The 15,231-nt window shown below is 37.2% G+C and overlaps 1 protein-coding gene across 3 annotated transcripts in view; it reads right to left on the reverse strand.

Moving 5' to 3' along the window:
* The window catches only part of Adcy8 (adenylate cyclase 8), a 220,362-nt gene that overhangs the window by 98,160 nt on the left and 106,971 nt on the right, over positions 1-15,231 (reverse strand). For all 3 annotated transcript variants that reach the window (XM_074069234.1, XM_020154145.2, XM_074069233.1), the window contains exon 6: positions 4,911-5,069. In XM_074069234.1, coding sequence (XP_073925335.1) covers positions 4,911-5,069 — 159 coding nt within the window. The remainder of the gene's footprint in view (positions 1-4,910; positions 5,070-15,231) is intronic.

Here is a 15,231-nt window from a genome sequence, read left to right on the forward strand (position 1 = left end):
TACTGTGATATGTGTAACTTAGTCAAAACACTGCATGGTACACTGTATGTGCTATAAAACAAATATTAAATGATAGGAGTATTCTCAAAGATATCACTGTGATCATATTACATGATCACATGTACATTCCATGCCTTCTCAACCTCCATTCTCTGACCCTGTCACTTCAAGACTCATTTTCTGATACACCTTCATTATTGTCCCCCATGCTGTTTTTTAGCTATTCAAATAATTAGCACTTCTTCCAATTCAGTGTACCATGGTATGTTTGTGCACAGTGTCCTATTGCCTGATTCAGGCTCTTTTGTTGTCCTCTGAGTGGGTGAATGAATAAGGTACATACTTAATTCTTCTATTGGTTTTTATAATTCTAGAAATAATATAGCAAAGAAACAATGAAGTTTTTTGTTTTATTTTTTAAGAATGGCATTTGCAAGTGCATTATACTTTCGGTATTAATTCTATTTCCCATCTTACCCTTCTAACCCATTCTACTGAATTCCTGCTTCTCTATAGGATAGTAATAGAAAAAAACAAAGAATCAAAAACTACAAACAATGAGTTTTTCTGACCATTTAGGGCACATTCTCTACATCTTCCAAATATATTGCTTTCAAGTACAAAGTATTAAAAATAAATGCATGGAAGTCATTTGGGCTCTCTTGTGAAATGTTCTTAATGAATAAGTATGGAATATTCTCATGATGTGTTTTGTTAATACATAGGAACTCATTAGTATTCACCTGGGAGAATTACAAATTATTTGACCTTCCGTGATGTGGAAGTCTCAGTGAATCAAATTCAGGCTGCCTTTTTTCTCCTAGGAAAAATGAACTTCCTAGAAGGGTTTTGTAAAGTTTGATGGGTGATTTTATTTTAAAATAACTAAGTTAAATATCAGCCCTATTCAGAATTTCATCTGGATTCTATATTTTATTATTCTGTTCTGTGTTCAGGGGGCTAATATTTGCATATATACAATCAATATTGTGTTTTCAGCAGTGAAAGATATGTTTGCCTTCACTCATTACTGATTCTTCCACTGAAGTTTGAATCAATATACACTGAAATGTTTTGACAGAAACTGGGTTTCAGATGTTTCTTTTCATCTTTGCTACTAACTTGAGCTTTGGGGTAAGGCATTTGCAAATATGAGAGTTGGTGATTGCATTTTCCTCTAAGGAAATGAATCAGTTCTCTGAAAATATTCTCATATATTGAATGTCAGGTAAACCTAACATTTTCTGATCATTTAAAATGCCAAGATAGAATAATGATTGTCATGATAGTAAAATAAAGCCAACAATTCTGTAACACTTTACATAAATGTTATTTTTCAGCCGAAGGTATTACTGTATGTTTGGCTCTAAGGACAATCTCATAAAATTTCCATTGTTTCCAATGCCCAAGTGATAATAATTTCTTTTTTTTTTTAATCCTTTTGCAGGTGGTAGAACATGTCCAGGGACAATGAGTATGTATCTGGCCCAAAGCCTATCAGAGGTTGGTAACAGTGGTAGGTAGAGACAAGGGTTACTGCTTTGAGGGTCGCCATAAGACCCTACTACTGAATCATATGGTAACTTTTACAGCCACATCCACAATTAATATCTACTGAGTACAGGACAAAGGACTCTCTATGTATTAACTCATTTAACAAAAGCTTAATAGCAGTAGTCTTTGAAATGTGGTACCCAGGCCAGCAGGGTCACCATCACCTATAAACTTGTTAGAAAGACATATTGTTGGGTCCCAACACAGACACTGAATCTGAGACTCTGAGGGTGGGCCAGCAATCTGTGGTTACCAATTCCTCTTGCAAAATGCATGCTGCAGTGTTAGAACCATTGCTGTAAATCTACGGCTCGGAGAGATTGAAGAAGCAGACATTTAAAAAGCAGAAAACAAAACAAAATAATCTAAAACTCTGGAAAGTATGAGAAACTGTTCTGGAATTCCTGAATTTCTGCAAATGGTATGTGCAATCCCATACCTAAGCAGAGGTGAATGTTGTAGAGAAGCCTAAGTACTCTGTAAACACAATCACATGGTGTGGAGAGTGGATTATGAAAAGCTGCCTATGAGAACTAGATGTAAGCACGGTGAGATGCAGCTTAATTGCTTTTACCTGTAGGCCAAGATAGGCACAGCCCTGGCCACAAAACAGAAAGAAGCAGAACAGCTGCATTCCTAGGCTTGTGTTCAGAGAAACAGGAGCACAGGTTTCTCCTGTTACAATGTCACGCCCTCCCCGAGAGCCTCTGTTCCACCCTGTTTGTCACTGTTTATAAAGTGCCCTCTGAACAAGGGCTGGGGGCTTTTGCTTCTTTTTGGTCTTTGGCTTGCATTTTTCACTTTGGGCTTTTGCTTTGGGCTTTTTGGTGTGGGAAGCTTTTGGAAGGAAAAAGAATTACTGAAGGGAAAAGAATGGCTAAAAAGAGGTTGATAGAAAGTCTGCACCAATAACTTTTTATAGGCCTTAGAAAGCTAAGCAAAGAAAGAACTTTAACATAGGCTTTAAAAGCTAAAGAAAAGCCAAAGAGAACATGGGACAGTGCAAGGTAGACGACCAAGACTTTGCAAATCTGAGCACCGAGGCTTTAAGAAAGCTAGAGAGAATGCTAAAGAAAAGCTGCAAACCTAGGGGAAAAAGACTTTAAGAGTGCTTAGGCTAAAGATAAGCCAAGAGAAAACATGGAAAAGTGTGAGTCTAAGGAAACAGGTTTTTTTTTCTTTATTCATATATTCATATGTGTATGCATTGTTTGGGTCATTTCTCACCCCTGTCCCCCACCCCTTCTCTCTCCCCCTCACCCCCCTCACTTCCAGGCAGAAACTGTTTTGCCCTTTTCTCCAATTTTGTTGAAGAGTAGACATAAGCAATAATGAGAAAGACAAAGCGTTTTTGCTAGTTGAGATAAGGACAGCTATACGGAGAGATTCCTAGCATTGCTTCCATGCACAAGTGTATTACAACCCAAACTGATTAATCTCTACCAGAGGTTTCAAAGAAGACTTTAGAAGCAAGGTTTTAAAGAACTGCAAGGAGTAAGGCCTTAAAGAATAAAGATCGAGAAAAGTAGCAATGAGGGTTAGGGATCTCCACCCAAGTGCTCAATACATCTGACCCCACTTTGTGTCTGTTTATCCTTTGTCTTTTCTGAATCTCCAGTCACTCCCAGTTAAGCCCAGTTAGGTTCAGTAATAACCAGGAGTGAGAGAGAAAGCTCGCTTCAACAAGGGAGGGAGTGAGAAAACAGTGCCCCCTCCAACATGGGACACTAACTTTTGAGGGCTGATAGTGTTTGCATCCAATTCTGCAATGAAGCAACTGAGCAGGGAGATGAAGAAACTTGCTTCAACTTTAATAATTACTAAGTAAACTTATGGCTCAGACTCATGATTTCAACTTAGTGATTCTTCTGTTTCTTAATGTGACAGAGAACATTCACTAAAAAGTGGCTGACACAGGTCAAAGCAGTGTTCTACAAACCCCCAAAGCTGCTGTGCTCTAAAGTGTGCAAGGAGAACCTACTGAATGTATGGAGAATTCCCTGTCAGCTATGCTTTGAAGGCAAGATACAGCGCTGGCAACACAGATGGACTGCCAATCTGTTTTTACTTTTTTTTAATTTAACAGGTAGCTACTTATAGGACAATGCCAAAGGATTTAAAGATTTAAGAGACCCAGCAGTAACACGCCAGAATTAACTTAGTTCTAAACCTATGTGGTAGACAGGGGTACCATACTACAGACAGTGAGGGGCCCAACATGGGGATGTCTCTGCACAGCTTACAAAGTGTGTCTCACCCCTGGCCCTAATAGTCCTCAGAGGAGATCTGTGAAGTGGATTATGCCCATTTAGCAGATGAAGAAACAAACTTTCATGGAGGAAGGAAATAAATTCACAAGACACCATATTGTAAGAATTTTTTAGTGAAGAAATTGAGACTCAGAGGAGTTAAGTACCAGTCTGAACTCACATGGATACAGTGATAATGTTCACAATAAAATCTCATGCCAGGTACGAGGGTGAAGATGATACAGCATAGTGTAGGGCAGAGTGAGAGTCCTAATTTCTCTGATTCCACCTCCTGGAGTTCTTTTTCATCATGATATCACATTACTTGATGTTAAATATAATTAGCAAAGAATGATGACAGATTCTTGATTCTAAAGGCAGGTCTAGTGGGGTTGGGAAAAGATTATATGCAAATACACTGTCTATCCTTATGTGTATGTAGGTATGTATGTACGTATCATCTATCTGTCTCTATATCTATCTATCTATCTATCTATCTATCTATCTATCTATCTATCTATCTATCTAATCTCAGAAAGAGAGGCTGCAGCAATCCCCCACCTTTGAGATTTTATTAATTCCAATTAGGCTACTAGCATCTTCTTGGGTTCTGTATACCCACCACTCTTGCAAGCCAAAGTTAGAGTGCAGGTGAGTTTTCAAGAAAAACACTGAATTTTCAGAATAGACCTCATGGTCCTATATACATAGCTGGCCAGTAGGTCTTAATCTTAGCTGCCTACTAAAATTGATTTAAGAACTTAAAATAGATATTGCAGATTTTGTTTTAGATGAACCAGAATGGGGTGCAGACACTAGTATTTTTTTTAAATGCTGTGATTCCAATGTGCAGCCAAGTCTAAGAACCAATCCTTTGTTCATAAGAAACCTGAAAGCACCTTAGTGCTATCTCACAGTCCTGTTGTTTCCAAGACAATTCATTAGATTTTTAAGGGAAAATGTTGCATGGTTATTCCAGTACTTGGTGTACTTCAAATAATTGCTTTTTTGCCATATACCTCTGAAATCTGTACATAGGGAATCTGTTTTTACAGAATTATCAGATGACAAGGGTTAAGCAAGATAAAGGGCTTTGCGTTGACTTACCCAGGGATTCCTCCGGATTCGAGCTTGTTTGCAATGTCCACGTCCCAAGACCAGACATCAAACTGCCACTTTCTCAGGCCCAAAACACCACACAACACTGACCCTGAGTGGATTCCAATCCTCATGTCAACATCATGCTTCGTCCTTGACCGCACATACCTGTTGACATAGGTGAACGGAGAGATGCATTCATAAAGCCAAAGTGAGCATCGTTGGTCCCTAGTGGCAGTCCCAGTCTTGTCTTTTCCATCAATTCATCCCTTGTCCTCTTCTATGAAGCCTTTTTTTGTTTTCTGAGAACTGAAAGTATTCTCTTCCTTCTCTGCATCCTTTGCCTTGGACCTGTCCTTTCAAGTGCTCTTACAAACCTACTATGTAACCTCTGTCTCAGGAAATGGCACCAGTATCATTTCTGCCCTATATTGCATAAACCTGGGATATATTATAGCTTCTGTACCTTTTTCACACATTGCCTTTCCAGTGGAAAATTTTGTTTTTTGCTTCTTGGTAGTCCTTCTGGGAACACTCAATTGACCAACTTCATGCCTTGTGTTTCATTCTGGGGTCTCAGCCTCAGCTGGCCCTCTTCCAGCCCATGTTGTACATGGTTGCTAGAGGTTCCTTCTAAACACAAATATGACCTCATTACCCCGTCTTTTCCTATATAAAAGTCTTCCCAGACCTCTAACACCTTAGAGTAGTGGTCTCTAAAATGGATTGCTCACATTGCAGAGCCCAGCTAAGTCATCCATGGTGGTACACAATGGAAATGTTAGATTTCCACTCATAGCTTTCAGTTTTTAATCTTGAAAGAGATTTACCAAATTTGGCCTTTGCAACCTTAAGGGGCCCACATCAGGTAGTCCTCTGTAGGCACAGAGGAGGCATCTTGAGAAAAGAGGATTGCTATTATGGGAGGATTTTCTCCAGATGGAACTTTCAGAACATCTCAAACAATTTTAGCTTATAAGTAAAAAATAGCATTTATGTAGAATTTCAATTGGAAAAACACAATACTTTGAAATAATAAACTTGAAAAAATTTTAATTTCACAAATGTACAATAGTTATTTTACCTCAAAATGCTTAAAAGAGTTGTCAGAGATGAGTTATCCTTTTTTCTTTGACAAAAAGACAAATGTTACAAATTTGCTGACTTTTCTGTGAAAATGGGTTGCAAGTAATGTTCCCTCTAGCAAATATTTGGAAAAATCCTAACTCTTGCTTAATTTGTTTCTTCATACAAAAGATGATGGTTTGAGAATGTGTGAGAAAGTAAAAAAGTTTCAAAAGAAATTGATCTTCAGAAGAGAGCATTTGAAAATGGAGGTTGGAACAGGTTTCCATGATAATGGGAATTTTATTGTCAAACCTAGGTTACCTGATGTCATTTCTCAAAATTCTCAGAGCTGCATGACTACTAGCCTGCTGTAATCCTAGCTATGTGGGAGGTGGAGATCAGGAGGATCACAGTTGGAAGTCAGCCTGGACAAATAGTTCATGAGACTTTATCTTGAAAAAACCCATCACAACAAAGGGCTGGTGGAGTGGCTTAAGGTGTAGGCCCTGAGTTTAAATCCTAGAACCGCAAAAAAAAAAAAAATGTAAAATATATATACATATATATATATATATTAAGTGAAGAACTTCAGTGAAGTTTGAGCTCATTGTTAAAAAGATAAAAATATAAAATATATTTTAAAAAGGTATTGTCTTAGGTGTTTATAAAAATAACTGACAAATGTCAAGGATCAGGAAAATTGACCAGCCTGTCTTACACAGTATTTTAGTATAACTGATTGGTTCCATGACATCCAAAGATGCAAGTCCCAGCAAGATTTGCCTGCCTTTTAATTTATTTTTTATTAGCATATATCAATTATACAAAAGCGTTGCATTGTGATATTTCCATACAAGCATATAATGTACTTCAACCATATTCACTCCATCACCCTCTCCTTTTTCCCTTCCCATGGTTCCCATCCATAAGCACTCCCCCTTTTATGTGCATGTCACCATTTTTTATGTAGATTCTGCATACAAGAGAAAACACGCTGTAGATGCATTACTCTGGCTGATCTTACTTGATGCAATTTTCTCCAGTTCCTCTACTTTCTTGCAAAGAATATGATTTCATTTTTCTTTATGGCTGAATAATACTCTATTGTGCATGTATATCACATTTCCTTTATCTATTCACCTGTTGATGGGCACCTAGGCTGATTCCATAGCTTGTCTTGTTTTTATAAGATATTTAACTGTGATTATCATTAAAGCTCAGTGCAGCAATGAATTGAATTTAGAACATGACCTTGGCATTACTGTATCACAGAATACATAGTCCCCAACGTATGTTGGCTTGATTTAACAATTTCTTGACTTTGTGATGGTGTAAAAGTTACATGTGTTCAGTAGTCAGTAGAAACTATACTTTGAATTCTGAATTTTGATCTTTTCCTGGACTAGTCATGTGTGAAAGCATGATCTCTTGCAATGTTGGACAGTGGCAATGAGCCATCGCTCCCAGTGAGACACACAGTTATAAGGGCAAACCGATGCTCTACTCTGTAATACATTGAAAAGCTATCATGTTTGGTAGGTCAGGTGTATTTGGTGCATTTGGACTTGTGATATTTTCAATTTGCCGTGTGTTTATTGAGATACAATCCCATTGTAACTTGAGAAGCATCTGATTTTAAGACTTCAAGTATAGCTGGGTACCCATTGCTCACACCTGCAATCCTAGATGTCCATCAGCATCAGCATGCCTTACACTGTAAGGTTCATTTGCTTCTTAAAAAGTTTGAAACTACTACTTTATCCTAGTACAAAGATCCCATTTCATAAAGTGATTCCAAATTCAGGATCTCATTTTGACACCCATAGTGATTTGGAAAAATAGGTACATGTGAGTGTTATTAATTCCCACTTTATAGGTGAGGAAACTGAAGCTCTGATATGCTTTTTATTTCTTCTTTGTCAGGCTTTGTGTCTTTATAATCTTATCCCATCCTTACAACAACTCCTATGCTACACATGTAGTTCATCCATCCATTCATTTGAAAAGTGTCAGAAGTTCTCTACAGTCATGAGCAGTGAACCAAATAGACAACCAACTTTGTGTATTCATGGAGCTTATGTTGGGATGGGTTATTCTAGTCTTATAGATAAGAAAGCTAGAGCTGAGAGAGGTTGAGTTACTTGCCAAGGTCATACAGGTCACATAAATAATGGGACTCCATGGGTATTCATGATGCTGGATGCTAAGATGACTGGTTTGGACACTTCATCTCTGCTTGTACTCCTTTTATTCCTTCAGTATTAAAATCTTGCTTCTGTGATAAGAGAGGTAACAGAGAAGGCCTCTCCTGGCTCTACCACTGGAATCATGCCCCATTATTATTTTTTTTTTCAGACAGAGTCTCTAGTTTTGTCCAGGCTTGCCTTGAATCATGATTTTCTTACCTTTGCATCCTGAGTAGCTATGATCACAGGTATATACTACCATGCTTAGCTTATTTTTGAGATAGGGCCTCAATATCACTAACTTTTGCCTGGGCTGGCCTCAAAGCTTCATACTCTAATCTCTGCCTCCTGAGTACTCACAGTGTGTTTTATTCAAAACCAGGGTGGATCAGGAGAGCAAAGTGAGAGCAATGATCCAGCACTCACCACTCATTGCCAAATGGTGGGCTGAATCTTAGAAGAACAGTGAGAGACAGATGGTGGCTATGTACATAAGTCAGCATTTCTTCCATTGAACCAGCTTAGTATATTTAATAATTTCTTAACTGAAATGGCACTAACTCAGTGATGGGAGAGGCTTGGTAGGGGAAGGTGGGTAGCACCCACTGGTGCTTCTTTTATCCTTGTTAATCTCTTCTTCCCTTCTTAATGCCTAGTATTTAAGTTGGTTCCTTTTCTAGGATGTCCTCTGTCCATCCTGCCTGGAAGCTCTGCAATCCCCAATTCTGGGGCCACTCACTGTCCCTTTGAAGGTCACATCTGGTCACACAAGATGGTCTGCTACCTCATTGCTTCCCTCTACAAAGCTTTTTGGGTTGGAGACACAGTTTTTCTAAAATACATTGGGTAATACTCAAAGATAAAAATTTTAATTTTTCTCTGATTTCATGTGTGTCTAGTCATCTCAGCATGCCATAATAAAATGCTATAGACTAGGCCATGTATGGTATGGTGGTGCATGCCTGTCATAGCAGCTACTCTGAAGGCAAAGGTAGGGGGCTCTTGGTCTGAGGCTAGCTCAGGCAAAAGCATGAGACCCTTTCTGAAAAATAAACTAAAGCCAAAAGAGTTGGGGGCACAGATCAAGTGGTAGAGCACTTGACTAATAAGTACAAAGCCCTAAATTCAATGCCCAGGACCACCAACAAAAATATAGAATAAAAAAATGCTGTAAACTGGATGACATAAACAATAGAAATTTATTTCTCACAGTTCTGGAGGTTGGAAGGTAGGATGCCAGCATGGCTAGGCTCTGATGAACACTCTCCTTTTGGTTTGTAGATTTCTATCTTCTTGCATGGTCCTCACATGGTAGAGAGATTGGGTGAGCAGCTCTCTAGCATGTGTTCTCATGAGGACACTAATCCATCCCGAGAAATCTCTTTTAACTTAATGAGCTCCTGGCAGCTTCCCCAGACCCCATCATATCGGCAGTTATGTCTTTAACATGTGCACTCAGGGGGTAGGATACAAAATGTAGCCCATTCTAGTGTGCTTTATTACGTTAGTAAAAACTATACTTAAAAATTTTTATAGTAATAGACTTTTCCCATCTTAATTTATCTGCTGGATGACTTCTGTGGCTCTTAAACATAGAGGTCTCCACATCCCAAGAACCAGTCCCTTAGACTAAATCTCTCTACAAGCGTGTGTCACTTAGTGACAGCGATGCCTTCTGAGAAGTGTCATCATGCCATGCATATCTAGGTTATAGGTCGCTCCTGTTGACCAGAGCAACAGGACTGTGTTTCTATTAACACACACACACACACACACACACACACACCCCACACACATTCACACACACACACACACACACACACACACACACACACACTGTTTGCTCTGTTTTTCTGGAGAGTTCTAACACAAACAGCTTTCTGTTCACCTCTACCTGTCAAAACTTTTTTTTCCAAAATGATTATTTTCTTTTCTATTTATATCAGTTATACATGACTATTTCTGATAATTTTAAAATACAGAAAAGAATAAAGAAGAGAACAAAAACGATATATCTCCATCACAGAACTTGATATCCATCTCTCTTTTTTATAAAAACAGATTTTTTAAAAGCTGAGCTTGCCTTAAATGTGCATCTGCCTTCCACCATATACACATCTTTAAATTTTAAGCATTTTTATGCCATTGAATATTAATGAAGATTATGATGCCTGATGGTTGCTCATTTTTCTATTTTGCAGATATAACCATGGTTAGAACTTATCTATTTCCTTGCTTTGGACATTTATGGAGCCAGATAAGCATGGTTCAGGACCTTGGTTCTTGCCACTTACAAGCTGCATGTCATTGGTCAGAAAGGTTTTTTGTTTTGTTATTCTATCAGAGTTGCAGTTTCATTTGAAAACCATAATTTCCTCACATGGTTTCAGTATTAAGTGAAGTAAGTCAGGAAGATTATTTAATATAATGCTCAGAAATATGGCCATTCAATAAATATTAGATCTTTCAACTGTTGAAAACCACTGTAATTGACGCATCTATGAAAGGAGTGCAGACCCACAGATGATGTATTTAGTGACATTTGAGTTTTTTCTGTTTTTTTAAATTATCATATTATTGTTGTGCTGGGGATACACTGACATTTACAAAAGTTCTTGTAATATATCATAGTGGAATTCACCCTCTCCATCATTCTCCTTTATCCCTTCTCCCCCCATTCCTAGAATAGTTTCAACATGTCTCATTCTTCCATTTTCATATATGAGTACATAATATTTCTATTACATTCACCCTCCTATACCATTTCCTTATAGCCCCCCCTTCTACTAGTACCAACCCCCAGATAGGACTTGTTTTAACTCTGTTCTCCATTTTTGAAAAAAGGCATTTTTGTTTTTTAAAAGATGGCTATACAGGGAGTTTCTTTGTGACATTCGGAACAGGAGAAGAAAGTGAGCACTAGAAGGAAAGAGAGAAAGGGAGAGAGAGAGGGGGATGGGGTAGAGAGAGAATGGGGAGAAAGAAGAAAGAAAAATAACGTATAAGAAAAGATAAGGGCACTGAAGAGGCAGCCTTGAACATTTTTGCCTCAAGTGAGGAAAAGCAAATTTCTGTTTTTCAGTCCCCGTGTTGCCACACTGCTTGGCAGGGCAACCCTGCCACAAGGATTAGGACCTTTGCTCTAATTAACTTCTGGGGAAAAGCCAGTCCCTACTTGGCATTCTGGTGTCATTACTGTGACTTTTTAACAGTTGCACTGAAAAGACTCAGCTCTGCAGTTTTCATTAAGATTCACCAACAACACTTATATAGGTCATTAATAAAGATATTGCCTACAACACTGCTAGTCTTCAACTCTGACATCATCTCAGCAATCAAGACTCCCCAAAATAGACCCAGAGGTGTGAACAGGAGCCACCGGGAGCCACTTTTCAATCTCTATAATAGAAACTATCATTTAAACTGATTTTAATTAATTTAATTTTATGAACAGACATGTGAGATGGTATTAAATGCTTCAGTAGAAATAAGGTTATATTTGGTCTCTTTTTTCCCCATCCATCTAGTTAATATCATGTTTCTAAAATCCAGTATCTCCAAAGGAATGAATTTACTATGAGGCTCTTTTGTTTAGGGCTTGTTCTCTTGTTCTTCTTTGCTGTTTACTGACTTTTCCCCTCTCAGGCTGTCCTTTGGGAATTGATGGCAGATTTCACTCATCAGAGGCAACTGTATTACTCTAGAGCTGGGAAGTGAGATGACATAATGGTTAAGACCAATGGCTGCAGAGTCAGAGGGTTCTAGATCGGAAGCCTTGTGTGGTCACTGACTAGTTATGCAATCATACTACTTATACAACCTCTATACATGCCTGGCAAATCAGAGTTCTCAGCATTTCTCATGAATACAGTACTTCATTAACTATAGCCATCAGGTTGTACTAACTGCTCTTGAGCTTACTCCTCCACTAGAGATAAGAATTTCTACCTTTGACCTGTACATTCCCAGTCTTTTTCCTCCTCTCATTAGTCCAACACCTGGTAACCACCATTCTACTCTCTGCTTCTACAAGATCAACTTTTGTAGACTTCACTTGAGTGATATCAGGCAGCCTTTGTCTTTCTGTTCCTGGCTTATTTTGATTAGCATAATGTCTTCCAGGCTTATCCATGTTCTTGCAAATAACAGTATTTCCTTTGTTATTATGGCTGAATTGTCATCATACATATATGTGCATCTATTATACATATGTATATTATATATTACATGTGTTATACATATAACATTTTATTTTTTCATTCACCCATTAATGGACCTAGATTGATCCCATATTTTGTCTATTATGAATAATGCTGCAGGAAACATGAGAGTTCAGCATATTGAAATATATATATATCTTCTGTAATGGGATTTCTGAGTCTTCTGGTAATTCTGTTTCTCATGTTTTGAGGAACCACCATACTGTTTTCCACAGTATCTATACTTATTTACATTTTCATCAACAGTACACAAGCATTCTCTTTTCTCCACATCCTCACCAACACTTTTTATCTTTATGACCTTTGATAGTAAGTCATTCTGACAAGTGTGAGATAATACTTTATTGTGGCTTTAATTTATATTCCCCCTAATGATTACTGATGAACATTTTTTCATATCCCATTAGTCATTTGTATGTCTTGCTTTGAGAAATATCTATTTGGGTCATTTGCCTATTTCAAGAAATTAGAATGTATTAATTTTACATATTAGGATTTGGTGTGCTATTTCCACACATGTATAGCATATGTATGGAAATATATACACATACTGATCAAATCCAGCCACCCATTTTTTATTCCTCCTGTCCCCATCCTTGCAACCTTTCTAATTTCTAGTAATCATTATTCTACTTTCAGAGTCACTTTTTATACGTTCTGCATATGAGACAACACAAGGTTCTTGTATTTCTGTGTCTGCCTTTATCTATTTTCTAAGTTGGCTTACTTATTTTCTTAATGAGTTGTTTGAGTTTCTTATGTATTTAGATGTTATCTCCTTATCTAGCAGTTGTATAGTTTGCAAATATTTTCTCCCATTTTGTAACTTGCCTCAGCTCTGTTGCCTATTTCCTTTGCTACAAAGTAACTTTTTAGTTTGATGTAATTCTATTTGTCTATTTTTGCTTTCATGGCCTGTGCTTTTAAGGTCATATCCAAAAGTCATTGTCTAGACAAATGTCCTAATAGTTTTATAATTTTGGGTCTTACATTTAAGACTTTAAGAAATATTGCTTTGATTTTTACATGCCTTCTAAGGTAAGCATTTATTTTCATTCTTGTGCATGTGAATATATAGTTTTCCCAGAATCATTTACTAAAGATCCTGTCCTTTTTCCCATTGGGTGTGTTTTGCTTTTTTGTTAAAAGTCAGTTGGCTCTATATGCCTGGATTTATTTCCATGCTCTCTATTTTTCTTTGGTCTGTATGGCTATTTCTCTTCTAGGACTCATGCTATTTTGTTTACTATGGCTTTGTAGTATATTTTGAAATCAAGTAGTGTGATGACTAATGTTTTTGCTCAAAATTTCTTTGTTTCTTTGTTTTTTTTTTGTGTGGTTCCATATGAATTTTAAGATTGTTTATTTCTGTGGAAGAATGTGAAGACTGTCATAGGTATTTTGATAAGGATTGTATTGAATTATAGATTGCTTTGGGTATATGGACACTTTGGTAATAGTAAGTTTTCTAATCCATGAACACAACCTCCCTTTCTTTTTACTTGTGTCTTACTCAATTTTTAAGCAATGTTTTACAGTAGTCAGATCTTTCACTTCCTTGGCTAAACCTATTCCTAAGTGTTTTATTTCTTGTGGCTGTTGTAAATAAGATTGTTTTCTTGATTTATTTTTCAGACAGTTCAATTATTAGTGCAGAGAAATGCTATTAATTTTGTAAGGTGATTTTATATTTTGCAGCTTTACTGAATTTATTAGTTCTGGCAGGTTTTGGTGATATTCTTAGGGTTTTCAGTATATAAGATCACATTGTCGGCAACACAGGGACAATTTATCTTGCTTCTTTCAAATTAAATGTGTTGAACCTATATTAAAATCAGTTGTAAGACCTTACCTAGCAATAATTGCCTTAAATGTAAATGAATTAAATTCTCCAAGTAAAAGACATGGATTAAAAAAGAAGACCTAACTATATGCTGCTTACAAGAAACTCAATTAACCTCTAAGGACAGCATGAATTGAAAGTGAAGGGATGGAAGCTCTTTCACACAAATGGAGTCCCAAAGAAGGCAGGAGTATCCATACTTATATCAGATAAAATGGACTTTAAATCAAAAGCAATGAAAAGAGAGAAGAAGGTCATTGTCTAATGATAAAAATACCAATTCAGTTGGAGTAAATAACAACTATAAATACAAATGCACTAAATACTTAAGCACTTAAATATATAAAGCAAATACTGATAGGCCTAAAGGGAGAGAGAGTCTCAAATTGAACAATAGTAGGGTCTTTAACATCTTGCCTCCAGTTATGGACAGATCATATTGACAAAATATAAACAAAGAAACAGCAGAGTTGAAACTGCACTATATAACTAATGGACGTAACAGGCATCTACAGAATCTTCCATCCAACAAATACAGAATACACAGTCTTCTCAAAAGCATTCTCAGGATAGATAGAACATAGAGTAGGCAGCATAAGTCCCCCCAAATTTAAAAAAAATTGAAACTGCAACAAGTATCATGTCTAACCTCCATGCAATAGAACTAGAGAGCAAAAAGAAAAGATGAAAACTATATGAATACATGGAAGTTGAACAACTTGCTCCTTATTGACTAAGGAATCGAGAAAGAAATTGAGATGGCTATTAAATATTTTTTGAAAACAGTTTGGTTGCCTTTTATTTCTAACTTTTGCCTAATTGCTCTGGCTGGGACTGCTTTACTGAATAGAAATGGTGGCATCTGGTATCCTGCTCTCATTCTGGGTCTCAGAGGGAAAGTTTTCAACTTTCCTTCCTTGAGCGTGATGAGAGCTGTGGGTTTTTCATATGTGGCCTGTGTCATGTTGAGGCACATTACCTGTTTGGTTTTGCTTTTTCCTGTAGTACCAGAG

The sequence above is a fragment of the Castor canadensis genome, chromosome 3 (genome assembly GCF_047511655.1).
Source record: "Castor canadensis chromosome 3, mCasCan1.hap1v2, whole genome shotgun sequence".
Classification (NCBI taxonomy): Eukaryota; Metazoa; Chordata; class Mammalia; order Rodentia; family Castoridae; genus Castor; species Castor canadensis.